Source organism: Helianthus annuus, chromosome 5 (genome assembly GCF_002127325.2).
Source record: "Helianthus annuus cultivar XRQ/B chromosome 5, HanXRQr2.0-SUNRISE, whole genome shotgun sequence".
NCBI lineage: Eukaryota > Viridiplantae > Streptophyta > Magnoliopsida > Asterales > Asteraceae > Helianthus > Helianthus annuus.
This window is the reverse complement of record NC_035437.2, coordinates 39,059,422-39,077,689: the sequence shown is the minus strand read 5'-3', so window position 1 is coordinate 39,077,689 and position 18,268 is coordinate 39,059,422. Positions and strand designations below refer to the sequence as shown.

The following is an 18,268-nucleotide window of genomic DNA, read 5'->3' as shown; positions in this document are numbered from 1 at the left end:
TACTAAAAAGCATCTTTAACTCGCTGTTTCAATAATTATATATTATATAATTAATAATATGCTAAAACACGCTGTCACTACCCTCTTCCCTATAATTTCGTCTCCAATACCATTAAAATACTACATGTGACTTTACACGTTTTTTAAAATATATGCTGAAATAGGACTAACAATAATTCATCCATTTGTCTTTTATATTTTCAAGTATTAGTTCACACCATCCTACATTTGTATAAAAAGATACAATACGAACTCAAGATCTTAACCCTTTCAATGGAAGCTGCATCTAAAACTCCGGCATCGCTCTCGTTGCCATGGAAAACACGACTGGCATTTTCGGCGTTTGGCACCATAACTCATGCCGCTAGACGAAGAGACGGGACCATCAACCGCGGTCTCCTAAATTTCTTTTTGTCCAAAGTCCCTCCATCCTCCAAACCCATTAAAGGAGTCAAGACATATGATGTCACAGTTGATCCAACTCGCAACCTCTGGTTCCGCGTGTTTGTCCCCACAGAACACGCGGTACAAGATCTCCCACTCATCGTTTTCATACACGGTGGTGGATTCGCTTTCTTGTCCGCAGATGAGAAGCATAACGACGATGTGTGCCGCGAGATGGCGAGAAAAGTGCCTGCTCTTATTGTTTCTGTTGAGTACCGTGTTACACCAGAGCATCGGTACCCTGCGCAACATGACGATTGCTTTGATGTTCTCAAGTTTCTTGATGATGATCAGAATAGGTCTAAATGTTCACTGGAAAATGCTAATATTTCGCGTTGTTTCATCGTCGGTGATAGCTCTGGCGGAAACATTGCTCATCATGTAGCTCAAAGAGCATGCGAATTCAACTTCCAACGGCTTAAGGTACGATTCAGTTTTTCAACATCCATGTTTAATTGATATCTAGTTCTAGTGTTCTAAAATCATGATTAGTCGGCAATTAATTGCTAGTCGGCCAGTAACAGAGTAATTTTTCGTTAATCAGTCCATTAATCCGCTAGTCGCTAGTCGGCTCTAGTAAGACCTAGTGGGCCGGCCAAAAATCGACTATTCCGGCCAAAAACTTGTATATTCCGGATAAAACCTCTAAATTCCGGCCAGTTTCCAACCAAACCATGTGAATTACAACAATTAATTTGCATACTTAAAAATGAGTTTAATAAGAGTTAGAACCTAGCTACTTAAAATATTTAACTATAAAAACGCATATATGTATAAATAAAACTGAAAATTACCTATAAAAAACCCGATCCAATTAATCCCGAGTAGTCGCTAGTTCCTAACTCACCGACCGAATAGCGAGTAGCGAGTTCTCCAACCTTGCTCCGCAGTAAGGTTTTTCAAACTAGACCCTGTTTTATTTGAAAATTATAGAAAGACAAATTTTCGGTGAATAATATTTGAATGACCAAATACCAACAAACTAAATATTTGTTGAAAAATGGTCAAAAGTTTCCGACGAAATGATCATAAGTTACTAGTTTTTTTACAAATTTACGAGTGAGATTTATTGGGTACGTTTGTTTATTTGTATGATGTCTAAAGGTAATCGGCTTGGTGGCAATACAACCATTTTTTGGCGGGGAGGAGCGAACAAATTCGGAAAAAGAACTCGCTAAAAATACTATCTTATCATTGGATCGAGCCGACTGGTACTGGAGCGTGTTCATGCCGCGAAGTGAAGGCTACACCCGCGACCATCCGATCATCAACGTGTGCGGTCCGCGGGCCGTGGACATATCAAAAATGGATTTTCCGCCAACCATGGTGGTTGTGGGAGGGTTTGATCTTCTACAGGACTGGCAAAGAAGGTACTATGAGTGGTTGAAGAAGTCCGGGATAGAAGCTTATCTGGTGGAGTACCCAAATATGCCCCACAGTTTCTTTACCTTCCAGGAGTTGCCGGAATCTGGACAAGCTATATCCGAAGTCAAGGACTTCATTCACAAGGTGTTAGAAAAAGTGACTAACGAATAAAACATCCTAGAATATTATAATCTACACAAAGATAAAGATGTGTATTATAAAATGTTTGTTTTTATCGTATTAAAGATGGTGTGATTTATTTTTTTTATGGTTAGGTGGTGTGTTTTGTAAACATTTTTTTTTTTAAATTTGATATATATTTGTTGGAAATGGAGAACCCTTGATTTTACACAGATCATCGACAAAGGTAATGTAGTTAGTAAAACATAATAACTAAAGCGGGAAGTGGAAAAACAACGCAAGACTTATTGGAGTAGAGACGAATTATTGAACATTCTGAGAATTCTTCGTTGTTTTTTTCTTTGCTCGGGTCTTAAAATTAACATAGATAAATCTCATATGTATGGTATTGGAGTGGGTTTGGGAGCAATAGGGGAGATAGCGAATGTGGTTGGGTGTAAATATGATTGTCCTCCTTTTAAATACTTTGGGCTCAAAGTCGGAGCAAATATGAATAGGGTCTCAAATTGGCATCCGGTCATTGAAAGTTTCCGCGCTCGTCTCTCAAAATGGAAATCTCACCTTCTTTCAATTGGGGGTAGAGTGGTGTTAATAAAATCGGTCATGGAAAGACTCCCAACATATTATTTTTCTCTATATAAAGCCCCTAAGAGAATTATTTCGGTTTTAGAATCTATGATTAAGAAGTTTTTATGGGGCGACTCTATGGAAGAAAAAAAGATGCATTGGGTTGCGTGGGAAAAGGTTACGTGTTTAAAAAAATGGAGGTTTGGGCTTAAGTAAATTAGAAGTGGTGAATAAATCATTATTGTCTAAATGGGGATGGAGATACAAGACGGAAGAAAATAACTTATGGAAGAAAGTGATCGACGCTCTTCATACTAGTAGGTCGGGCTGAGAATGCATTCCGTATAAAAAAATCCCTTTCTGGAGTTTGGAATAATATAGCGAAGAACTTTGTTAATACAAAGGTGGGCGGATTCCCTCTAAGGCATTTCATGAGAGGAACGGTTGGTCATGGTGAGGATGTTTCTTTTTGGCTTGACACATGGCTCCTCGATGAACCTCTCAAGACTGCATTTCCATATTTGTTTAGTAAGGAAGCGGATAAAAGGGTCTCGGTGGCGGACAGACTAATCAGTCATAGTAGTGATGGCCGATATTCTTGGAACTGGATCTCGGACTTATCGGACTCTACTCTTCGCTCCAGGTTAGTTCAGTTAACGGGGCTGCTTGATAGTGTTACCTTATCGACTGGTATGGCCCGGTGGAGATGGACTTCAGCTTCGGATGGTTTGTTCTCGGTTAAGACAGTCAAAAAACTGTTGAATGGAGATCAAGTGCAGGACAACAGCTTTGTGTTGGATTGGTGCAACTGGATTCCCGCTAAAGTCAACATTCACGTTTGGAGGTTGGAGATGAATAAGGTTCCCACAGCCGAAGCTTTAAGGAAAAGAAATGTTGGCATCGGCGACACAACATGCCCTCTCTGTCATTCTGACGATGAATCGGTCGATCACTTGTTTATTGGTTGTTTCATGGCTTCGACAGTATGGACTTGTATTAGCTCTTGGTGCAAGATTCCTAACATTTTCGCTTTTTCCATTCGTGATCTTCTTTCTTTATACAAAGACCTCGGGTTGTCGGAGAAGAAAAGAGTCGCAGTTCAAGGCATCATAATGATCACTTGCTGGAGCATTTGGCGAGCTAGGAATAATGTCAAATTTTCTAATGTGTCGGTTAGAATTGAAAGCATTATTTGTCACACCCCCAAAATCCACCATGCGGAGTATCACCGCTAGGAGGCGTGACATGACCAGGATCGAGCCACCAATCATATTGAACAACGTATTTAAGTAAATAAAACTAACCACAATACAATTGGTGACCAAAAGATAGTTAACCAAGTTCAATTTAAACAGCGGAAGCATAAGACGTTAAACCAAAACATAAGTCCATAGTTCATAAGTTTAAAGTCCAAAACATAAGTTTCATAAGTTCATAAGGTTTATTTTTTAAGTACGGGACATATCAGTTCGCATCCCGCAACGACCGCCTCCATGTGCAAGCCCCATAACATCTAGCGACCTGCAAAGCATGTAACAACGAGTCAACAACAAAGTTGAGTGAGTTCACGGTTGGTTGTCCATTTAAGGGCTGTTTCCAAAAAACGTAGTTTTATCTTAATCAACTATCCAGCCGTGGGGGTTACCCCATAGTTCGAAAACGTTTATCAGTTAACCATCCCATGTCCACCTTCCCTGGCTATCCAGCCCGGCACTCCGGCCGTGGGGGCTACCCCATTATTTAAACTACCAGACTCGTTTATCATATCGACTGGCATTTTCGGCGTTTGGCACCATAACTCATGCCGCTAGACGAAGAGACGGGACCATCAACCGCGGTCTCCTAAATTTCTTTTTGTCCAAAGTCCCTCCATCCTCCAAACCCATTAAAGGAGTCAAGACATATGATGTCACAGTTGATCCAACTCGCAACCTCTGGTTCCGCGTGTTTGTCCCCACAGAACACGCGGTACAAGATCTCCCACTCATCGTTTTCATACACGGTGGTGGATTCGCTTTCTTGTCCGCAGATGAGAAGCATAACGACGATGTGTGCCGCGAGATGGCAAGAAAAGTGCCTGCTCTTATTGTTTCTGTTGAGTACCGTGTTACACCAGAGCATCGGTACCCTGCGCAACATGACGATTGCTTTGATGTTCTCAAGTTTCTTGATGATGATCAGAATAGGTCTAAATGCTCACTGGAAAATGCTAATATTTCGCGTTGTTTCATCGTGGGTGATAGCTCTGGCGGAAACATTGCTCATCATGTAGCTCAAAGAGCATGCGAATTCAACTTCCAACGGCTTAAGGTACGATTCAGTTTTTCAACATCCATGTTTAATTGATATCTAGTTCTAGTGTTCTAAAATCATGATTAGTCGGCAATTAATTGCTAGTCGGCCAGTCACAGAGTAATTTTTCGTTAATCAGTCCATTAATCCGCTAGTCGCTAGTCGGCTCTAGTAAGACCTAGTGGGCCGGCCAAAAATCGACTATTCCGGCCAAAAACCTGTATATTCCGGCCAAAACCTCTAAATTCCGGCCAATTTTTAACCAAACCATGTGAATTCCAACAATTGATTTGTATACTTAAAAAATGAGTTTAGTCAGAGTTAAAACCTAGCTACTTAAAATATTTATCTATAAAAATGCGTATACGTGTACATAAAACTGAAAATTACCTATAAAAAAAACTCGATCCGATTAATCACGAGTAGTCGCTAGTCCCTTCCTCACCGGCCGACTAGCGATTTCTCTAACCTTGCTCCTAAGATAGAAGTAAGGTTTTTCGGTGAATGATACTTGAATGACCAAATACCAACAAACTAAATATTTGTTGAAAAATGGTCAAAAGTTTCCATAAGTTACTAGTTTTTTACAAATATACGAGTGAGATTTATTGGGTACGTTTGTTTATTTGTATGATGTCTAAAGGTAATCGGCTTGGTGGCAATACAACCATTTTTTGGCGGGGAGGAGCGATCAAATTCGGAAAAAGAACTCGCTAAAAATACTATCTTATCGTTGGATCGAGCCGACTGGTATTGGAATGCGTTCTTGCCGCAAAGTGAAGGCTACAACCGCGACCATCCGATCATCAACGTTTGCGGTCCGCGGGCCGTGGACATATCAAAAATGGATTTTCCGCCAACCATGGTGGTTGTGGGAGGGTTTGATCTTCTACAGGACTGGCAAAGAAGATACTATGAGTGGTTGAAGAAGTCCGGGAAAGAAGCTTATCTGGTGGAGTACCCAAATATGCCCCACAGTTTCTTTACCTTCCAGGAGTTGCCGGAATCTGGACAAGCTATATCCGAAATCAAGGACTTCATTCACAAGGTGTTAGAAAAAGTGACTAACGAATAAAACATCCTAGAATATTATAATCTACACAAAGATAAAGATGTGTATTATAAAATGTTTGTTTTTATCGTATTAAAGATGGTTTGATTTAATTTTTTTATGGTTAGGTGGTGTGTTTTGTAAACTTTTTTTTAATTTAATATATATTTGTTGGAAATGGAGAACCCTTGATTTTACAAAGATCATCGACAAAGGTAATGTAGTTAGTAAAACATAATAAAATATGGAATATGGGAAGGCTACTGCACAAAGTCTTAATTTCGTGTGAAATGTAGGATACCACAAAATCTAGGGGTATACCACAAAATATAGGATATAATCGTCCATGTAAATCATGTAGCGCGAATATGTAATCACGTAGTGTTGTGTAATTACATAATGGTATATATTCATGTAGTGTTACATAATTACGTACTGATACATAATCATGTAAGGTTTATTTGTTCTGAAGATAAGGCACATTTACCCATGGTATGATTTTCAGGTTTTTTGAATTTTTAATAATATTCAAGGTTAATTATTAATTATAATAAAAGATTGAAGCGGTACCATATTGCAATGTAACTTTGTAACTCATAGTTCTATCTTTGAAATTTATGATGCTATTGTAAATACTATCTAAATCGTTCCTATTTGGTAAATGTGGGTTTTAACGGCTCTGGATGAAAAGAAGCGTAAAACAAGCAAAAACAAGGCAAAAATCCAAGATTCCAAGGATATCTGCTAAGTGCTAGATAGACATATATGTGCCAAGCTATGGGCATGGCCGTGCATATCAACCCAGCAAGTACAAGTCCACCCTATTTTGGTTAACAAAAGTCCAAAATATGCGAAGGCACGACCATGAACCACTTTGGCCCGACCATGCAGGATAAAGACAAGCAATGGAAGCTTCGAGATCTGACAAGACTGACACCTTTTAAAGACCTGTCTAGACACCTATCTAGGCACGGACGTACACCACCTTAGGCACGAATGTGCCTCTAACTGAAAGGAATAGAAAGGATCGCGAAGGACTACTAATCGTCGGGCAAAAGGACGAGGCACAGTGCCTATGTATGCACGGTCGTGCATATTTGCACCCAGCCAACCTATAAATAGAGGCCTTGGTTGCCAATTTTCCTTATCCCATTCCACTCATTCCTCTCCCACTTTTCACACACATACCCTCTGTTCTAAACTATGTCAGGCGAAACTGTTGGTGAATTGTTGGTGACACAGTCGGTGACACTGTTGATGACATGTCGGTGACACTATTTGTGACACTGACGGTGACACTCTTTATGTGATGGTATCAGAAAGTGATAGGGTTTGATGTGTTAAATTCTCATGTAGATGAAGTGACGTTTGAGTTATCCTAGGCACGATATCACAAAGTTTTTGACTAAGAACATGTGAGTTTCTAGACCCTCTTACTTTACTATGTTGGAGTGGTGTGTATACTCACGATATTTTAAAGTAAAGTGATAATATTTTCATTAAAATGTGATAGTTTGAGAAATGGTTTTGCAAAAGTAAAGATATATTTTTAAAGTGACAATATGTTAAAGTGATGAAATGTAAAGTGTCATAGGATGCATATTGCACAGTATAGGTGGTTACCTATGGGGTTGTGTGATAGGCGGTACCTACAGAGCCATATGAGAATGGTAATTCTTTCATAGTTTGCCAATGGTTGATCAATTATGTAGAGTATAGCGTGCATGTCGTAGTTGTAATATAAAAGTTGTAGTTATATTAAAGGTCATAGTTGTATATGCTACACTTGTATATGCTTAATTGCGTATGTGTGTATCCATTGTTAATTGTTATCTTTATATACCTGATTAAACTAGAATGCGCTCAGCATAGCTGACTTTTAGTATGCACACCAGGTGGTTCAAAGAAGTGATAACTGGCTTGAGGCAAGGCTCCCCATTGAAGATTGGCATCCCCTTTTTGTTATCTTGTTATCGTTGCATTTATAAGACAATGTTTTCTATTGTATTTCATTGGGTTGTAAAGTCTTGTTTTTTTTTCATTGCATTTTAATTGAATGTCTTTATTTCAAGCAATTTGCTAAAGAGTAAATCTAACAAATAAGACCCATGGATTTAGGACGTTTCATTTTATAACAATTACGTGTCAAATACGCCCAATTTTTTTTCACTTATTGCCCCTAAAATGATTGGCCCGCCATCTATATGCATTTTATCGCATATTTTGTTTTAGTTTTAAAATATTTAAAAGCTGTTAAAATTTAATAATACAATATTAAAAACTATATACATTTTGTTGTAGTACTTAATTTGGTTATGAAAACATGTAAAAGATGGTAATATTTATGTTTCTTTAAATGTTAATAATAGAGAATATACAGAATGTATATATGCTAGGTCATTTAAGATCGTTGGTATTTGTTTAGAATAGTTTTGTTTATGTTTTGTAGCTTTTAGAAGGTTCGGGGGTCAATTATGTAATATCTAGTAAGTTGTAAGCCTGACCCGACGTATTTAATGTTCTGGTCTAGTTATTAATTACGTCAGTTGGCCAGGCACTATATACAGGCACTATATATATGTTATGAATGAAACCCTAGCCAAGGTTTTGGCTAGTTCTTTGGTGAAAAACTCTTGTGTTGTGCTTATCTTCCTATTTTCTTGTGCTTATCCGATTTCCAGGTGCTTGTTAGTGTTTACATCAGTTGGGAATTAATACAACACTTGTTGTTAAATATCAAACCAAGATCTTCATGTTCATTGAGTTTTCTTGATATGAATTTCAAAGACTTGATTATACAAGTTCTAAAAATATATTGATATGAATTAACACAACACTTGTTAAATATATTGATTTCTTATACAAAATCAAATTTTGGCTCAATTTGATCCTACAATATATTGATATGAATTTTAACGACTTGATTATACAAGTTCTAAAAATATGTATTGAACTCATCTCCTCACAAAATCCAACATGTGAACTCTACTCTTCAACCCTTTCACTCTTTAACTTAACTTTTCATGGAAGCTGCACTTAAAACTCCGGTGTGACAACTCGAGTTTCCAAGATTTCCTTATTCGCATTTATTGCACGTTGACTGTTTAGTTGTTTGATTTATCTCCTTGTTACTGTACACGGGAATATAATTCGAGATGATTGTTGATATGCTATGTGTTTTATGTGAAGTGTTTTGATTCCATGAACATGAACTTGTAATACTGCATAACTGTTAAACTGTTAAACTATTTAACACATGAAAGGACCCGATGAAACAAGTGATTCGCCATAACCCACACCCGACGAAACACGGGTGTTTCGCCATAACTCATACCGACAAAACAGAGGTTGTTTCGTCACAACCTTCTCGACGAAACCAAGTGTTTTGCCGGCCCATCATTTCGCTGAAGCCCATTACGGCCCAGTACATTAGTTTGCGTATAAGTCACACGGAATGGCTTCATTCGTGATACTTTTATCAGAATCGAAACCCTAGAGCCCTTTCTGTGTGACGGCAACCTGAAACTCTCGAAGCCTTCCTTAGCCTTCAATCCATCGTTCCTTTCATCTCGGTTAGTGTGTGTTCGTTAAATCGGGTTCATTGATGCTTTGATTACTCGATATATGTTTGTGTATATGCTTGTCTGATTTCTGGAATGGATGTGAATATGTGAGTATGATCTTGATTTCGTATGCATGATTGAGTCGACTTAGGGTTCTAATAAACAGTTGTGTATTAACTCTATACGGAACCAGGATTTATACGATCGAATGCTTGACCATAATTGTTGCTAGTGTGATCTGAATGCTCGATAGCATGCTAATAGGGTTCGATGATGTGATGCATTATGTTAATCGGCTTATTATACGCATAAACTAGGGATCATGATGGACGTTAGTGTTATGATGATTATGTTATGATGTTTAGATGATGATTCCGTGCCGAATGATTTTGTATGATTGTTGTATGATGAACTGATGATTAGGGTTTTTGTAATTTTGTAACTGTCACGGCGTAACTGATGATTTGACCGGACAACGAAACGAACAAGACGAAACACAAAGTGTTTCGCCGAGACCTTTACAACGAAACAAACGGGACGAAACAGAAGTGTTTCGTCGAAGGATTACACGGCGAAACAGGGGGTGTTTCGCCGAATGGGTAAATTGCACAGTGACTTGATTTCTTTCTGGTAAAGGGTAACTGAGTTAACTAACTGTTGTTAAATGTTAAGCATAACTTGTGTGAACTTGAATACGTGCTTCGTGCTACTTGGTGATCATTGATTCAATAACCACTATCATTGTGCTTATACATGGACTTATGGATATAAACTGATTAAGTATACGGGCGTACTTTAGGACTTGATTGATTTACTGTGAGCACATACCCTAGCATACTAAGCAAACCAAGGTGAGTTCACACTCTTATCAAGGCATGGGATTCCCGGGGGTTGGGAATGGGATAGAATGATTACTTGTACTACATTGTTACTGCTAGACTAGTGATACATGGGGAAGCCCCCACTACTCTTCGCACACATGCCTGGAATGGCTGCGATACAAATACTAAGCTTTGCACACATGCCTGGAATGGCCGCGATACAAATATAACTAGTCTAGAACACATGGGAAACTCCCACTAATCTTCGCAAACATGCCTGGAGGGCCGCGATACAAACATAAACGATACATGGTTTACTAAACAAGCAAACGATATATGAAACAAATACTATAACTAGACTACCAACTGTGAACTCGCTCAACTAGTTTGTTGACTCGTTGTTACATGCCTTGCAGGTCGTTAGGTACTCTTGGAGCTTGCACAGGGAGGCGCAGTCGTTGTGGACATGGATCATGGATGCGTTGTTAAACATTTATGACATTTCAAAACTTATACATATGATTGGGTTTACTTTTATGCTTCTGCTAAACAATGAAACTAGACTTATGTTTTGAACACCTTTCATATTGGTTTGGTTTGGTTGATTTACATTTACTATTTACTTATCTGTTCAATATGATTGGTGGCTTGATCCTGGTCAGTCACGCCTCTAAGCGGTGATACCCCGCGTGTGGATTTTGGGGGTGTGACATCCGGCATCGCTCTCGTTGCCATGAAAAACACGAATTGAACTTCCATTGTATTCCACCGCAACCCACGCGGCTAAACAAAAAGACGACGTTGATGTGAATCCAACTCGCAAACTCTGGTTCCGCGTATTTGTTCCCACGCAACACGCAGTAAAAGATCTCCCGGTCATCATTTACTTTAACAGTGGTGGGTTCGTTTTCATGTCCGCCAACGAGAAGCATTTCGACACTATGTGTCGTAGGATGGCCATAAAAGTGCCTACGGTTGTTGTTTCAGTTGATTGCCCTCTTGCACCGGAGTACCGCTACCATGTTCAATATGATGATATATTGCTCTGATGTGCTCAAGTTTCTTGACGATGAAGAGAATTGGTCTAAGTTGTTACCAAAAAATGCTAATATCTCGCGGGTGAGCATATGAATTTAGCTTCCAACAACTCAAGGTACAATTTAGTTTTTCAACATCAGTGTTACCTGATAGAAGTAAAGTTTTTTAAAGCAGAACTTTGAAAAACAGCAAATTTTCGACGAATAATGAAGGAGTGTGGTCCCTAATCATGCGCCGACCGCGCAAAGCAAGCCTAGGTCGCGCACAACAAGCCATGTCCATGATAAACAAAATCCAAAACTTACTCTATTTTGCAACAAAATGGCGCAAGCTTTTCTGTGCCAGCTAGACAATCGTAGTTAGCACAACTGATACATAGGACAGAGTAGGTAGCCAATGGGCACATGACAGACTGTGTACAACATTGCTGCATGATGAGTAATCATGCAGGAGACAAGAAGTACACATGGACACCCACGTGTTACCAATCATCATGCGCCGACCACTGCTCCATGATCTCCATTTAACTGCTGATGACAGCCCGACAATAAGGACCACTACCAGGCCACGTGAATCCATTCAACGTGCGCCAACTCCCCTTTCGCCTGTAAACATTAATGGTTGTGCTCAAGGAGGCAAAGAAGATATTCCTTGTTGTCGACGTCCGGCCAAGGCCCATCAGCCCATCTCCTTCACAACTCTCTTCGGCTATAAATAGATCATCTCCAGGTTTAAGGATCGCTCTCTTGCTCTCTCACTTAATACACACACTTTTATCGTCAAAACAAGTTCTTATTCTCATGCTGGAGGATGGTTGCAAGGAGAACCCCCATATTCTCCTCCTTGTAACAAGCTTCACAGTATTGTGGTTGTTTTGCAGGATCGTAGTAGTAAGCAAACGAGGAAGAAAGACGATTAACCTTATTTGGACGAGACACTAATCACAAGTTAACCTTCGGATTAACTTGGTCTTTCTTCAAATAATATATGATTGGAACTTCCTTCAACTTTCGGATGGAATGACCGATTACCAACAAACTAAACATTAGCCGGAAAATGGTCAAAAGTTTCTAGCGCAACGATTAACTTTTTTTTAATATAATTAATTTTTGTCGAAAAATAAGCGAAAGTTTTCTAAAACTGTACAAGTGAGAATGTGAGATGCTATTGGGTATGTTTGTTTGTATGTTATCTATAGGTAATTGGCGTGGTGGCGACTCAACCATGTGATTCAACCATTTTTTGGCGGGGAGGAGCAAACAAACTCGGAGAAAGAACACGCGATCAGAATTCCTATGTTGTCGTTGAATCGAACAAACTGGTATTGTAATGTGTTCATGCCGCAAAGTGAAGGCTACAACCGCGACCATCCAATCATGAATCATCAACGTTAGCTGTGGTGGACATATCAAAAATGGATTTTCCGGCAACCATGGTTGTTGTGGGAGGGTTCGATGTTCTACTGGACCGGTAAAAAAGGTATTATGAGTGGCTGAAGAAATCCGGCAAAGAAGCCTATTTGGTGAAGTACCCAAACATGTGCCATAGTTTCTACTCGTTCCCGGAGTTGCCGGAATCTGAGCAGCTAATGTCGGAATTCAAGGACTTCATTCACAAGGTTACAAGGTCTAAAAAAGTGGCTAATATCATATAATCTATGCAAAAGTAAAGATGTATAAAAGTATTTATTTTTCTATATAAATTATTGGAGTTTAATAAGACAAGATGCTCGGTTTTGGTATTTTATAGTTTGGTAGTGTGCTTCTAAGACTTCCATCAGATTTTGGTACGTATTAGTTGGAAATGGCGCACCCTAGAATAACCAAGATCATCGACAATGCTAAGGTAGTTGTAAAATATTAAAAATATATATGTGACAAAGTCTTAGATGAATTATTTGTTAACAAGTTTATTATAATGCTAAGTTTATTAACAAGTTTTTTTATATATAATATTATATACACACACATAAAACCGTTAAATACAAAATTAGGTTCCAACCTTTTCTTCTCAATCATACTAGAAGTTGTATAATCTCTATTTATATCGTGTTAAACTTTATTCATTTACAACTTCAACAAAATTCGAGTCAAACTACTAGTGTGACTCGTATGTTTTACGGACTTTTTCCAAAGTTAGGTGTTCGATAGCCATCTCGAGACCGGATAGTGTATGAGACACGACAAGATTACACATAAAATAGCCCAAGTATTAAATCCAAGTCTCAAATGCATTCGTCAAAAATAAAACGTAATGTACGCCACTCCAGTTTCAAGAGTACCAATGTATGGCCAGCAAACATTACGTTCAAAGGGAAAAGGGACTTGTAGAGTAGTGCATCATGGTACATTGATGGGCATACCATACGCCATTTACATCAACCTTTTGCTCATTTTTGACAATTCATTTATTGTATCTTATAATACCACTTTCAAGTTTTTACATCTCTTGTTTAACACTAGTTATTGAGTTTAGGAAATCTCACAATACTATGATGCTAGAACGCTCACCATATAACTCACATTCCTCTGAGTTCTTACGTGGGCACCTGGAAGATCGTTCGGTCCATGTGTTCAAATATCATCCTCTCGAACGGCTAGAGATTTACATTAGAGAGACGAGTTCTGCATGCTATCGTATATGTTCTTAAAGAACAACTTGGTGATATCTCAATACAGTCTCACGACGCTAAAGACTTTTTTAATATTAAAATGTAACCGTTGGTGAATAGATATGTACATCCAAAGTTAAACACCTCATGTTTTGTTTAGAAATGTTTTTTTTTTTCAATTTTAGGATTTTTTAATCTATTAACTTCATTAATTTAAAGACTAAATACGTAGTTGTATTTAATTCCTTTGTCATGATTCTGGTATAAATTTTATTGACAACGGAGTTATATTCAAATCTAAATATTTTTATTTTGTACATAAACTATACCCAGTACTAGGGGTGTTCACGGTTTAGTTTCAAACTGTAAAACTGCCTAAACCGGTCATCGGTTTGGTTCACTACTAGAAAATTGGCTTTTTTTAACACCCTTTTCTGTCACAAATGCGTTGTAAAGTCAGGTTTGCTACGGATTTGTGACAAAATCTTGATGTTGGAAAAAGCCTCGTCGGAAACTATTTACTACACATTTGCAACGCAATTTTCAACGAATTTCTAACAAAAATATTGTGTCAGAAATTTGTAACCCATTTCCTACGGCATTTCCTATATTTAACAAAAAATTTGCTACGCATTTGTGACAAAATATTTAATAAAAATAAAAAAAATATTGCTACGCATTTGTGACAGAATATTAAAAAAACTGAAAAATCCAACTTTTTTGCTAAAACCTTGCAGGAAAAACAACAAAAAAACAACAAAAAAAAAAAAAAAAAAAAAAAAAAAAAAAAAAAAACTGTTAAGCTGACCCATCCTATAAACAGCAATTTCAGGTTTTGGGTCAGATTGCTTAACATGTTTAATACACAAAGTTGAGGCAATTTCGCTACAAATGACCCGTTATCTGTTTTTCATAAAAAGCATAACAGAAGGAACATCCGTAAAAGTTTCTTCAATGTGTTGTTGACAACAAGTCTATGTAAGTTTGAACTCCGTCAAGTCTTGTAATTTTAACTTTATTCGATAATCTTCAGAAGGTAAACCTCAAACCTTGAATATTTTATGTAATTGCTCAACCTACAAGAGAGAGATCCCAGGTCAAATGACAAATTCAAAAATAAAAAATTTAGCAATAACAAAGAAATGTGGTCATTAACTCTAGGTTCTCAACCAAATTTGTTACTTTTAACTTTTAGTGTGAAACTTGTATCTATTTAACACTTAAAACAAGATAGTTTTTATAATGCAAAAAATAAGAATAAAGTGATAGGAGAATATCTCGGTTCAACCTAGCATGAAAGGTTTGCCACTAAGAATGCATTTAGGGCTCCACAAGTCCACCGCCACTACATAATGAGTCGCTCCAAGTAGAAGTCCAGGTGGTCGATACCAGAGTGTCACAACACAAATTGTTAGTGCCACATTTCCACCATTATCAAACATATTTGCCAAATCAAAGTCTGCAATTTCCACATTTCCTTCTACGACATCAGCAACAATTGTAAAAAGGCTAGAAAAGAGGTCAGTGTTATAAAAATATAGATATTTAAGCAAAATGGCATATAAATATATGATATAGATATATATAACAAAAAAGGCCTGGAATTGAGCTTCTTTGTCGTGAAGTTAACTGTTGGTACTCTCTTACCAACAATGTTGAGATTTGGACTGCTGAATGAGCTTCTTTGTCGTGAAGAACAACTGCAATCAACTCTACAGAAGTTGCCGAAAGTCCTTCCATGTCTTAACCGTCTCTTTTAAGGTCTTGTAAAACAAAGAAAATGAATGAAAACATGTTCAGGTAAGCAGCCATTCCAACATTGCCTTTGTCTGGTGGGAAGCTGAACACAATAATTGCAACCCTCTTCTCAGTCTACAAGTTTTTCTTATCACAAATTTTACAGTAAATTATTCCATTTTATTTCTTTAAGACATACTTTATGTTATCTAGATACTATACTTTGCATGCCAAGAAAATGTTTTAGGAGCTGAGCAGGGGTCTCACCTTCGATAGACCCTACCAATAGCTTGTTATGAGTGAATCTTATTGGGTATGTTTGATTATATATTTGTTTGTTATGTCATCAAAATCAGAAGTTGATATGAAAGTTAACATCATGGGTAAAGTACCTTCTTTTCCTCTTCAATTCTGCCCATTTGATTGCTCTGGTACACAACTGCTCTACTCTCTTGTGAAGAGAAAGTGATTTTCCTGCAAATTTAATGTCATGAGCTATGTTGTACTACAACATGTACTTCTGCAATGAGCTAAAGTTAGTTAATTATATGGCAATTTACTTAAATCTTCTACATTAGCATAGTTTTATATCAGCATGAACTTTAAAGATTGAAGGGTCAAATAAAGGTGTACAACATGTAACTATTTACCTGCTCTTTGATCACCCCCTGCAAAAACAATAGGTTCCATGCCTCCATCAAAGCGGTTGCTTGGATAGATGTGTAATTCAGGTAAATAAGCGAAGGACCTTGTACAGCCCGCGCCTTATCTACACAAAAGCGAAGGAGTTTACGCCAAGGTGCAGTTCCAGCGCACTTTTCATAAGTAATAACGTATTCTCGAATTATCATGAGTGGTATTTGATTAAACAAAGGACCTTTTGGTGGCTTTAGGTTCAATTCAAATTCGGGAAAATGGGAACATGTTTGTTTATACTTTGTATATCCCTTCAGAAACAACATATAATAAAGTTGAGACCTTGTGAAGGGAAGTTTGTGCACTTAGCAATAAATGTCTTTGTGTCATGAAATTGTGCTCACTAGAAAAAAGAGCAATCATCAATAGTAATGTAATGTTACTAGTTACTCCATGATCTACCCTTAGAAACCACATAAATAAGATAATATGAAAGAAAAACAATATGTGAGGACTGTGAGTCAACTACACGAATCAAATAAAAGACCTAAGATAGTCATAACCTAGAGCACTCGTTTAATCCTTTAGCATATCTACCTAAAGGGAAACACTTAACCTCATTATCAAATTACTTACTAATCATGTAAAACTTTTGAAAACATTAATCATCATATCAAAACCCTACGACATGACAGTAGATCTACCAAACTTAAGCCAATGATATGCAAGAAATTTACCTATTCAAAAGCCAAATTGTTATACATTTAAAGCATCAAGTAGTATAACATACATAGTTTATTGAATATGAAGGATGAACTAGGTGATATACCTACTTTGTTAAGGTTGTTCATACTAAAAATTTCGGAAGCATCTAGCTCCAGAGGGCAGCAGTTAGAGATTTATCAATCAACATATATAAACCTATGAATCTCATTGATATATATTTGTAATTTTTAAATCTCCAGCCCTAGCAGCAATTTACTTCAACTTCACATATAAACAGAGTCCTTGTAATAAAAAAATCCTTTGCCATCAAATATACACATAGAAACCTATGAATCTAATTGACTACAAATCTGCAAATCCTCATCAGTAGTAGCAACTTACATCAAATTTACAAAGAAACAAACTCCTTGTAATCAGATAGAAATGGTTTACCAACGATAAATGAATGAACAATAGTTTTTAACATACATTCCGCCATTGTTGCCGATGATTCGAGAGTGAAGGAAAGGAGTTCGGAGTACGATTGTTGAAAAACGGAGGCTAACAGCAGCAATTTCGCCATTGTTGTCGACGATTTGTTGGCGAATGGAGCTCTGATTGGCAGCAATTCCGCCATTGCTGTCGACGATTCGTCGTGGATGGAGTTCCGATCTCGATGTTTGCTGATTTAGATCCGATTTGAAGCAGGTAGAGTTCCGATTTGGAGTATTGACATGTATCGTCTCTCAAGTGTCTTCTGATAACTAGGGTTCCGATTTTGGGGAATGTAATTTTAGGTTTTAACATTTTGAGGGAAACAAATATATTAAAAGGAGTTAAGTCCGGACCCGTTTACTACACAATATTCGATTTATTGCATTTATTTTTGTTTGTTAAAAAAGATATTTCCAACAAATTTGTGACAAAACCATGACAAGATTAGGATCTTTTTAACTGTGTAGCAGTTGTGTTGCAAACTCGTATAAAAAATTAGGCTTTTTTGTTTAGTCAGAAATGCGTTGCAAATGTGTGAGAGTTTGTGACACACTTTTTTCCGTAGGAAATTTACGTAGCAAAATGACCACTTTTCTAATAGTGGTTTCGCGGTCAATTTTTTCTTGAGTAAATTACAAGTTTTGTCCTTTATGTTTACGCCAAATTGCAGGCGTTGTCCTTTAGCGCAAAAGTTGACAAGTTCTGTACTTAATGTTTCAAAATCTTGCATGTTATGTCCTTTAGGCCAAACCCAGTTAGATATTTTGGTTAAATCTGGTCATGTGCCTTGCACATGAGGGTA

General features: G+C 37.5%; 1 protein-coding gene and 1 long non-coding RNA gene across 4 annotated transcripts; one reads left to right on the top strand and one right to left on the bottom strand.

The window, feature by feature from the left end:
* Nucleotides 1-187: 187 nt before the first annotated feature.
* On the top strand, nucleotides 188-5,973 carry LOC110940590 (probable carboxylesterase 18). 2 transcript variants are annotated; one of them, XM_022182140.2, is made up of 3 exons: nucleotides 201-403; nucleotides 4,364-4,827; nucleotides 5,453-5,973. In XM_022182140.2, the coding sequence occupies exons 1-3, from the start codon at nucleotides 274-276 to the stop codon at nucleotides 5,882-5,884; spliced, it is 1,026 nt and encodes a 341-aa protein (XP_022037832.1). In that variant the 5' UTR covers nucleotides 201-273; the 3' UTR covers nucleotides 5,885-5,973. The 2 variants fall into 2 exon arrangements, with proteins under 2 accessions (XP_022037831.1, XP_022037832.1); XM_022182139.2 differs by lacking the exons at nucleotides 4,364-4,827; nucleotides 5,453-5,973 and adding an exon at nucleotides 1,549-2,135 and having other exon boundaries at nucleotides 188-867.
* An 8,736-nt stretch (nucleotides 5,974-14,709) lies between these two features.
* Nucleotides 14,710-17,774, bottom strand: LOC110940591. Of its 2 annotated transcripts, none has more exons than XR_002593332.2 (5): nucleotides 17,425-17,774; nucleotides 16,281-16,399; nucleotides 16,023-16,104; nucleotides 15,182-15,733; nucleotides 14,710-14,969 (listed from the first exon to the last, which is right to left on the bottom strand). It is a non-coding gene; the product is annotated as an uncharacterized LOC110940591 (long non-coding RNA). The 2 variants fall into 2 exon arrangements; XR_002593331.2 differs by having other exon boundaries at nucleotides 17,461-17,774.
* Nucleotides 17,775-18,268: the final 494 nt, after the last annotated feature.

What these genes read in the sequence shown, in the direction of transcription:
- LOC110940590 (XM_022182140.2), top strand. Translation starts at nt 274, where the DNA reads ATGGAAGCTGCATCTAAAACTCCGGCATCGCTCTCGTTGCCATGGAAA. An exon ending in CATCAACCGCGGTCTCCTAA is followed by an intron (nt 404 to 4,363) that starts ATTTCTTTTTGT and finishes GCGGTCTCCTAA; the next exon opens with ATTTCTTTTTGTCCAAAGTC. An exon ending in TCAACTTCCAACGGCTTAAG is followed by an intron (nt 4,828 to 5,452) that starts GTACGATTCAGT and finishes TGATGTCTAAAG; the next exon opens with GTAATCGGCTTGGTGGCAAT.